This window comes from Helianthus annuus, chromosome 11 (genome assembly GCF_002127325.2).
Source record: "Helianthus annuus cultivar XRQ/B chromosome 11, HanXRQr2.0-SUNRISE, whole genome shotgun sequence".
In the NCBI taxonomy this organism is placed as follows: Eukaryota; Viridiplantae; Streptophyta; class Magnoliopsida; order Asterales; family Asteraceae; genus Helianthus; species Helianthus annuus.
The window spans coordinates 65,749,129-65,759,810 of record NC_035443.2 but is presented as its reverse complement, the minus strand read 5'-3'; the positions used below and the strand labels follow the sequence as shown (position 1 = coordinate 65,759,810).

The following is a 10,682-nucleotide window of genomic DNA, read 5'->3' as shown; positions in this document are numbered from 1 at the left end:
TCATACCCTACTGATATAATATGTTATATTAAGTATATTTACTGTATGAACCAGACCCGAAACTCAGATTTCAAATTTTACTCTTTTATGATCTTTTAAATGACCAAAATGCCCTTCTAAGGCATAAATTGAGTTTAAAATTATTCCGGGCAATATAGAACATAACTTACTGATATAATATCATATTTTAAGCATATTATCTCAGGGAACTTGCATTTGAATCATTTGGCTACCCGTATCGCCCTTATCGCGTTCGGTTCGGTTTACGTAACTAGTTTGCGTAAATTGACCGAAACGGGTCAAACGATATCATTTTTATTTCAAAATCCAGAATGTATTTAGTATACCCATATTATACAAGTATTCAAACTTGTCGGGTCTAAATCACATTCTATCCGGTCTTTCGCTTAATCGTACGTAAACCGTATCATTCCTAAAACTAACCGGTCAAAGCTTAAGCTTAAATAAAAGGCCGTTAGGAATCTAATAGGTTAATTATAAACCTTTGTTCCAGATTAGGAGGCCCAGTAAAAGCTACCACACTTACCGTTTGTGTTACATACTTGCTCAGGTAAATACATTTTGACTTATTTTCCCTATACGGGCTTGGGGTACGGTATTTAAAATACCGCTTGATCGGGCGCACAAGTCCTGCGCCTTATAGGTGTACAGTCTTGAATAGCTTGTGCGACTTCGTTTAAACAGTTTTGTCTTACTTAAAGGCTTTGGGGGGTTATTGACCGTGTCCCGGATATCCTTGGCATTATCTTACGAGATGGCCACGACCAGAGCACGGGGTGTAAGCGTACACCCGACGTGTATAACTCTTTAATGTGGTGTATCATTTAATCTCTAGCCCGGACAGTAGATCCCGGGCCACCAGAGATAAAAATGCATGTAAATCGTTCACAAGTTTATATTATATAATTATCCCAAGTTAATAAAAATATTTATGCCTTGTGCATTTAAATCAATTTTCAATCATTTTCAAAATGAGTCGGTTGATTTGTATTTACCAGTGTAAACTGACGTATTTTCCCCAAAAGGTTTAGTGCAGGTACTATACGGAAATAGGCTGGTTGTTTCCTAAGAGCGTCCACTATAGTCTCGCAAGCTCGGACGACAATATATCTGTTGAACTATTTTATCTTATTTTATTTGATCCGCCTGTGGATCCATTTCAACTACTGTGATATTTATTATTACACTTTATTTAAAAGTTGAAATGTTTCTATTCTGCTTCCGCTGTGCATTATTATATTGTGTTGATTGTCTATGACGATGCCAACTACGTCACTGTACCCCACACCGGGCCCACCGGTGACACGTGGAGATCGGGGTGTGACATTCGACAACATACTTTTTAACACTAGAGGTGGCTGCGTCTGTCGTTGCTGTGTGAGTCTATCCATTTCCGCCTGAATATTACACTCGTCTTGATTAAGTTTTTCTGTCAAAAAATCAAGTTTTGTCCTGAATTTGTCTATCGCGGCAAGTGGAATTTTGCAACCTGTTTTTCAAGAATTGTTAAAACACGAAGTATAATGATGATTATATTGTATGGATCTAAGCATATGTTATAGTTGTTATGTTACCTGTATTTTCCCACCACTCCATCTGACAAGCACATGGCAACCCACAACCCGTAGAAAGCTGGTGGCCACAAGTCCTCCATCCTACCCTCAATGCATGTAGCTTCTTCCTCTCGACAACCACTAACTCTAAGGATTTTTGGGAAACATTACCGCGTAGGTTGTCAAAAAATGGAAATCTGTTGTCCCCCATTTGCACGGACCTGCTCTCCTGAAAACTAAGTTTTATTTGTATCTTTTGACACTCCACAAGTTTGCCAACAAGACACACAAGTCTATGGAGCGAGTTGTTTGGCCCTTTAATGTATCTCTTAAACTTAGAATGCTGGCTTTTAACTCTGTTGGTTGTATGTTGACCAAAATTGGGGACTGTGTTAGTCCAAGCTGAAACGAACTTTTCTTTATAATCTTTCAGCCACACATCATACAAATAATCCAGAACATCTGAAAAAAAAATTGAATACAATGATTTGTAATGTTTGTATGTATATATGTATGGATGAATGTATGTAAACTAATATAATATGTACCTGATCGTTCGTCGTTAATCAGTCGCATGAAAAGCCGCTCAAAGTTATAATTGTATAGCGTCGGAGTGGGAGAACTACACAGTCGAGACCAAGAAAGCTTGAATATTTTCGAAATTTTGCCCGACAGTGTTTTAGAATATTCTGTGAGATGTGCCATCTACATAGCAATTTGGAAGCTTTTGGGAATACTTTATCGCAAGCATTCATCAAAGCTTGATCCCTATCTGTTACAGTTACACGTGGCTCCATGCAATCTACCAACAATTCTTTGAGCTTCTCCAGGACCCATAAGAAGTTATCTTTTTTTTCTTTAGAGACAAACGCATGAGCCACACAAAAAGACTTGTGTGTCGATGTCACACCCACAACTTGAATAAACGGAAGCATATACTCATTCGTCTTGTAGGTAGCATCAATCATCAACACATGTGGGAATGCACGCCACATGTTGTACGAGTCCGGATGAACGAAAAAAACATCCTCGTCCGCGTTTGTGGAGGGATTCACTCTGGTGAAATAAACGTACCTTTCTTCTTGAAACATGCTCTCCAATATCTGCATATTTTGAGTTTAATCTTTTTAATCATGTTTTGTACGTCTTGTAGAATGCACACGCTATGTGGGTACTGTTTTCTTATGGTTAAATGTATATTTGTAGGCTCCATGTTTTGCAGATAAAGTCTCTCCACCGGTGATTCTTCGTCCGGGCTTAGCCTTCTAGCAAACACGTGGCCCTCGAGAAATTCAGTAGGCTCATGGTTGTGAATGTTTTTCTTCTCCACAAGGCTCCAATTACCACTACTTGAGTCTAGTTTCCCTATCAGACTAAAAGGACAGCCAACCTTTTTGCTACCGGAACGCCGAACTGTTGCTTTACTTTTGGGTTCGTCGCCACGATCGCATTGCAACCATATCTTCACTGTCCTTGCTGACGAACCTTCGCCTTTTGTTATGGTTTGTTGGGTCACAATGACGTAACCTTTCGCAACTTCTCTTTTGTATACCCAATTCTTCAATTCTTCAAGTGACCCAAATACCTCAAAAAAAGGTTCATTAGAAACCCACATAAATGAAATTAATATATTAATTTGTTGAAAAAACAATAAAAAAACTCGGGTTCGACATCGGGTTCGGGTTAATATGTATGACACATTTTTGGGTTTGTATGAAATTTGGTGTCATACATTTTCTACTTTTAATTAGTATACATGCCTCATTCGTGTTCGTTTGGTTCATTTACAAGCCTAAGTAATATATTTTTAACAAAATATTTCACCAGAACATATATAATATTTCACCAAAATGATAACGAAATTGGGTTAATATGAATCACACAATTTTTGGGTCGGGTTCAGGTTAAGTTCGGGACAGGTCAAACATTTTCTAGATTTCTCCTACCTAATAAAAATTATATATAAGGAATAACACGTATATAAAGTCATTTTTTCACTCTAAAATTATATCAACATTATATAACACGAATAATACGTAATTAACGGTTATGTCATACCTTTTTTGTTTTTTTCTCGTCATTAGCACCTTCCTCGTTAGCACGTTCCTCGTTAGCACGTTCGTCGTCGTTCCTCGTTAGCAGGTTCGTCGTCGTCAACACCTCAAAGTGCATTACACCTTCCTCGATTTCGTTATCATTTTCCTCAAAGTTCTTAGCACATTCCTCAACTCCGTTATCATTTTCCTCAAAGTCGTTAACACCTTCTTCGACTTCGTTATCATTTTTCTCATACTCCTTAGCACCTTCCTCATACTCTAACTTGTGTTGGTTTTCCGTATACGAATGGTAAGTCCCGTATTCGTGTCGCGGATAACTTTGGGCAACGTAAGATGGTTCCCCCTCATCTACAAACACCTGGTTCAAGTCATGTAACACGGGTCGCACACCCCGTCATCACAACGAGGCACGGACACAACCTCCTCCTCACCTCGATCAATGCCAGATAACCAAACGCTTTCGGAGACGTACGACTGGTTCAAATTTTCGCCAAAAATAATACCAATGTCCCAAAATGACATCTTTATGCTTCACGGTCTCAACCAACTTTTTTATTTAAGAATTTTCATCATTTTATCCGTATTTTGTGAATTTGAAAAATTTTGAATGAACTCCTTTCATGTCAATAATTATACCTTATATTCCTCAAAAGTCGTGCCGATAAGCCCCTCATTGCTCAATGAGAGACGTATAGGGTTTAATGCTCCACCTACCACAACCTTATACGCCTCTCATAGGGCAATGAGAGGCTTATCAAAACCCTTTTTTTGACACATTAATTGCTTTCACACTATATACTCCCCTTATTGCCCTATATGCCACCTCTGGGGGATGTGCACTTAAAAAGTAGGGATGTATCAATACCCTCACCCTTTACAAATCAAGAAGTACACAATCTTTAGAAAACGATCAGCCCCTTAGAAACATGAATACTATCTGTTATAGATACCAAAATACATTTACTATCTTTCTAGATTTTTCAATTCTACACATATTCACCGAATACAAGTAAGAAAACACCTCCAATTGCAATATAGATATGTTCTAATTTTGGTTCAAAAGGTTTTGTTCTACTATATTCCAATCGAACTATTAGTGTTACTTTGTTTTTGATATTCATGGTTTTTTTTTTTTTTTTTTTTTTTTTTTGACATGCTGACTGTGTAAACCCAAATTGAAATAGTCAAATTTGAGTTATTGTTTTATTTTTTATTATTGAAACATTAAAAAAATCCTATATTTATTTAAGTTCTCTATGAAAAAAAGATATTAAAATTCCGTGCGTTTGAACCAAAATTTAAGATTAGGGTTTTTCCCCTACGTTCTCACCTATATGTAGTTAACATCATTTGGAAAATCATTTCACGGCCGCTCTTCCATCATCTGAGATCTTACCGCTCCAATTCAGTATGCAGTTTTCTGACCTGATCGGAGCTCCAATAACTGACCAGATCGAGTGTCCATGTAAGAAGTTTTCATCTTTGCTCATTAATTCTATCTGATCTGAAGATTTTAGGACTTTGGTGATGTTTAACAATTCAATGTGTATTGTTTCTCTGCTCTGTATTTGCCAAGCTTGATTCATGTTTTGAGAATTTTGTGTTTTGATAGCTGCTGACAGCATACATTGATCTATATCAGGTATGGGAATGGATCATAGCATGTTGACAGTTCATAGGAGCGCATCTATCTTTCTATCAGGTATGGTAAAATCAAGAAATCCATATTTTTGTTAAATGTTTATAAGATTCATATATTAAAGCTCCCTTTTCATGGTATATCTGGATATCAAAATTACTTTGATATCTAGATATCTTTATCCTGGATGATGTTTAAGATTTAAGGGAAATAATGAATTATATAGGCATGATTTATTGGAAAGCCACTGGTATTTTTACCAACGGGTTTTTTAAGTAGACCATTGGGTAATGCTTTAGGTTTGTATAATTATGGCATACTACTTACTATTCTCGTCATTCACTGTGTTTGTGTTTGTTAAATGCTCACAGCAACTCGATAGAGGGCCGTCCTTCACAGTTGAAGTTGTGTTATACCTGGTGGTGGTTCAGAACTCTTAAATGAACGCATATGGAATGCCTATGCTAGACCGCAGGTATATGTTCCCCTTGAAGGCGAGAATAGTAAGTATTTTTAATGGAAGTATGCATTGAGTCTCCATATGTGGTACTTTTTAAAATGGAATACTTGCAGATAGCATAAAACCCATCTCTCAAAATTAATTCCAAGTCATCTTGTATTGTTTTATTATTCTTTTGTTGTGTTCCAATTTAAGCTGTTGTTGAAAACCAGATTGAGGCCTGCCTGTCGAAATAGTAGTGTCACTGGTTGGTGGAACTGTAGGATTGAACCAGAAATTGATTAAATTCTTCCCATTTTACCATAATTATTTATTTTTTATTTTGATGTCATCCGTTTCTTACATCTGGTTTGGCCATTACAACTAGTGGACCAACATGGAGACCGGTTCAGTTCCTCAAACGTTGGTTACAACCTTTAAGTGAGATTGACGAATAGTTCCTGATTTATATTGGCAGGTGAAACACATACAAATATAACTCTTTTGCCAGACAATGATGTGAGCTTTTTGACTTATATATTTTAATTAGTCTGAATATATTCTTTTTCTTATTGTCTCATATGGTTATTTTCATTCTTATAAATTAGCAAGGTCATTTGATACAGTGTGTTTTCCCAGCAGGTTTTTAGTTTTTTTTTTCATTTATAAAAAGTTTTCTGATGATCCTCTTCCTATACAGGAAGATCTTTCTCAGGCACAGTCGTCTGCGTCTAATCACTCTTACACTCTCATTGAAGAAGGAAATGTGGAAGCATGTTCACCATCAATGGGCCGTATAGGGGGCAATATGGTAGTTAATTCACCCTTGAACACAAGTTAAAATACTCGCCCACAAGAGCATGGTTCCATCGATGGTGTAGCTGATGCTGATGTTTCCGCTATAAGAAATGGAATGATTTCGCTGGATATTTCCAATTTTCTAAAATTAGAAAATGAAAATGTCCATGTGGGCCCCCACCCTCAAACCGTACCACTGACACAACCTTACTTCGGCACAAATCAATTTCCTCAAAATCCAACCCATTTTTCACCTGAGGTACAACCGATATTCCAGCCACATTATGCAACTCATCCAGGCTATACGAGTTCTGAGACCCCACTTTACCCGAATATGTTGCCAACTGGATATTTCCATCAACAGTACGCGATAGGGGGATATGCTTTCAACCCGCCACCCGTTTCACCTTATGCAACAGGATATCTTCCTAACAACCTGTTTCCGGCGCCTTTTGGCATCATGGTTCCAAGCTTTAGTGGTCAAAGTCAAAGTCAAACTTCAGGAGCCAATGTGCAACAAGTTAACAACTTATATGGGCATTTTGCGTTACCCTTATTGTCGCAAGATCATATATTACAATCTTTGGGGCTCGTGAGCCATGTTAACTTGAGTTCAAGAAGTGTAGGTACCACAAATCCTTATTATCTCCGGAAAACACGCTGTATCAAATAATTGTCAAACATACGACTTAGCACAAATTTACACATGACCGAGACTTGATGCAGATTGTTGAAGAAGGAACCTTTATCAAATGTCGGTTAGAGTAGTGAGGACATTGCACAAGATTCAACACATATATGCGTACATTGAGCAGGAAATCTGATACGAGAAGCGTTACGGATTTGGTTTTGCTGTGAAGACTCAACTCAATATTTTGCGTACCTATATCATCGGTTAAGGGGGTATCTGTTTAAAGATAAAATCTTGAAGCATGCATCCAGAGTCTCTTTCTTCAACTGTGGCCTTAAAAAAAGGTTAACAAGCCCAGAAAGTCCGCTAGACCATCAACATCCATTCCACCTAGCGGGCACATTTTCGAACATATAGGAAATGGCAACGAAGATGTTGGTTCAGATGTTCTAGAATGTTCTAGAACATTCGAACCCCATCTTTCATTCAAAGAAGTCAAATCTTTTGATGATTTTCGTATTCTGGTCATTGAAGTCAGCATTGAACTTGACTTCTCCCATGATGTCAGAATGGGTTACTACAAACTATGTTTATACAAGAAACAATTTCTTCATCCGGAAGGTGTGTATGACAGGTTAGCGGGGAATATGATCGGTGAAACCGTAGAGATTTGTAATGAGATTATGAAGTGCAAGCTCACCACATCTATAAAGAGTTTGAAAAATGGGATTAGTACCTGAAATCTTTCAAGTTTTTTGGCATGAATGTTGCGCTTTTACGCCATAAGATACACACACTTGCAAGACGTGTGTTTGAATTAGAATTTCGTTGCACATAAACAGTATACGGAGGCAGCAAACGAGCATAAACACGTAAATGATGAGTCAAAGAAATTAACACCCATATGTGAGGAGTTGAAGAGTACTAAAAATGTGAGGATATTTTAGGCTCTTTCTGAAAGTTATTAGCTTGTTTTCCTTTTATGATCAACTGTAAAACATCTGAGTAATGAACTACATTTAGTGAATCAGTAATCCTTTTTTGGGTTTTTCATTGTCAGTTGTAGTTCGGATGCAGTGATTGTGGTTTTGTGTTGTCTTCATCAATGGATATGGAGGTTTGTTCAATTACTCGTATCCTATACCGATGTTCCAAAGAACGGACCAATAGTTGTTTAATTGAGGCATTCAACCCTTGAGGCATTTTAGTATTTTCGAGTAAGCTGGTGATTGGTGAGTATTGGCCGGGTTGATTATGATGTAACATTGGATGTTTTGGTTTTTATATCTTTATAATAATAACTCATAATTTTTCCTGAGACAGAAACTTATTGATAATTTATAAAGAAACAATTTTCATAATTATGGGTATCTTTTGTGTGTAAAGATATGTATCTGTATTCCGTTGTAGAAATTACAATTCTTTTGGATTTCTCATAACATTGGAAGTTGGAATCAAGTGCAATAAATTTGCAACTATCATGACTGTAGGTCCGGCTAGGGGAGGATCTAGTCGCCTAATCCTTGTGTACAAACCAACCCGGTTGTGCGGAATCCAACCGAGATAGCAAACCGAGATAAAACACGAAACAGAAAGATTCAACGTTTAAATGCAAATGCAGGTGTATTGAATATCAACTGAGTTTCGGTACAATATGATCTAACAAGAAATATAATAGAAACTCTTTGATACACACACTATGCTTGCTCTCTAGTTTTCACTCAGTTCTGTCTCACACTTGTGTCTTCAGTCTGCTGTATATATAGTGCAATCTTCGGCGAACCTTACACATGTGCGACGAACCTTCATGTTGTCGACGAAGGTTCAACCTTCGTCGACAACAGATATGATGAACTCTCAGTTTGGTGACGAACCTTCATGTATAACGAAGGTTGTCACTTTCACATTCCAACGAACCTTAAGCTGCTGACGAAGGAATGAGTGGGGAAGGTTAAAGTTCCCCACACATTATCTTCACGAACCTTGAAAGGTTCCCCATATATGTTTATGAGGAAGGTTAACCTTCCTCACTTTGTATCTTCATCAAAGTTCGTCATAAATGTAAAGTCTTCTCATGAGATCATCATGATGTCATCATGACATCATCATGGTGATGTCATGATGATGTGTTGGCGGGAACGGTTTGCGGCTCTCCGTGCTTCGCGTGTCGAACTCTGGGGCGCACGACGGAGGAATGTCGTGACGTCGGGCTTGAGCCGAACCTAACCGAGTCGAACCGAACCGAATCGAATCGAGTCAAACCGAACCGAGTCGTGTCCACTTAATATGTATCAACAATGACAATCTTGGTAAGAATAATCACATGGGAGTCAATCATTTTGAACTATTTTCACTTGTCTGCAACTAAAATTTTTTACTAGGTACCAAGTTTGTAAGAAAAGATGCATAACTCTACTAGCACCCCCAACAATCAAATAAGGTGTTGTTTGTTTTTGCAGACATAAGCTGTGTATTTAGGCATGATTTACTGGAAAGCCACCGGTTTTTTTACCAACGTGTTTTTTAGGTAGACTATTGGGTAATGATATAGGTTTGTATAATTATGGCATACTACTTACTATTCTTGTTATTCACTGTGTTTGTGTTTGTGTTTGTGTTTGTTAAATTCTCACAGCAACTCGATTGTGGGCCGTGCTTCACAGTTGAAGTTGTGCTATACCTGGTGGTGGTTCAGATTTCAATTTGTTTTCTTAATGGCAAATACTGCTCAATCAGGTAATAGTTTACTAAACTTAGAAATTTAACAAAAACCCTGGATTATTATTATTTTATGTAGTACGTGTATGCATTTGTAACAAAGAATACCTAAACGATGGTGTTTCTAAAGACTTGTATGACACATTACTACCAGGTATGATTGGTCAAATTGTAAGAGTTGTTGATGAGATCAAAAGATGCAAGATCACCAAAACTAAAGAAGACTTTGATAGATGGGAGAAGTCCTTGAATTCTTTTGAACTTTTGGGCATGAAGGTCGGCTTTTTATGTGATAAGGTACATACACTTGCAACCCTTGTGTTTGAATCAGAAGTTGCAGTGGATATAAAGCAGTATCTTGAGGCAAGAAACGAACATAAACGTGCTGAAGATGAAATCAAGAAAGTTGCAGCAAAGCTAAAGGAGTTGAAGGGAGAGGCTATAAAGTTTGCGGGGATTGCGGGTAGTTTGAAACACAAGGTTGAGAAGTATGAACAAAAAGGAGTAGGTTGATAAACTGTGAGAGGGTAGGCAGACTCTATCAAAAGAAAGTTAGCAGTGTTTTCTGCTTATGACCCATGAACTGTAATTACTGAATTAGTAATCCTTTATTCACTGATAAGTAGTAGCTTTTATACTTTTCTGCCTTGACGATCTGACGCTTGAGCAAAAACCGGCCCAGACTGGTGGCATGAAACGGTAGGCTACTGCCTGGTTCACAGGATGTGACATTCAAGAAACAGTTCACAGTCAACATGTATTGAAAAGTGATAAAAACCAAACCAGAGAAGTGCATATTACCACTGGAGAGATGACTTGTTGGTAA

General features: G+C 37.6%; 1 protein-coding gene across 4 annotated transcripts; it reads left to right on the top strand.

The window, feature by feature from the left end:
* Positions 1-4,928: 4,928 nt before the first annotated feature.
* Positions 4,929-10,461, top strand: LOC110890559 (B3 domain-containing protein Os01g0234100-like). Of its 4 annotated transcripts, none has more exons than XR_004872445.1 (5): positions 4,929-5,096; positions 5,274-5,333; positions 5,642-5,745; positions 6,188-6,228; positions 6,410-8,186. XR_004872445.1 is itself a non-coding variant. In XM_035979739.1 (4 exons), the coding sequence occupies exons 3-4, from the start codon at positions 9,853-9,855 to the stop codon at positions 10,367-10,369; spliced, it is 381 nt and encodes a 126-aa protein (XP_035835632.1). In that variant the 5' UTR covers positions 4,929-5,096; positions 5,274-5,333; positions 9,774-9,852; the 3' UTR covers positions 10,370-10,461. The 4 variants fall into 4 exon arrangements, 1 of the variants encoding a protein (XP_035835632.1); XR_004872446.1 differs by having other exon boundaries at positions 5,642-5,773; XR_002564589.2 differs by lacking the exon at positions 6,188-6,228.
* The last annotated feature ends 221 nt before the right edge of the window (positions 10,462-10,682 follow it).

Bases quoted from the DNA above. Each gene is read 5' to 3' on its own strand.
- LOC110890559 (XM_035979739.1), top strand. From the start codon at position 9,853: ATGGCAAATACTGCTCAATCAG. The intron at 9,875-10,010 runs GTAATAGTTTAC...CATTACTACCAG, and splicing joins GGCAAATACTGCTCAATCAG to GTATGATTGGTCAAATTGTA.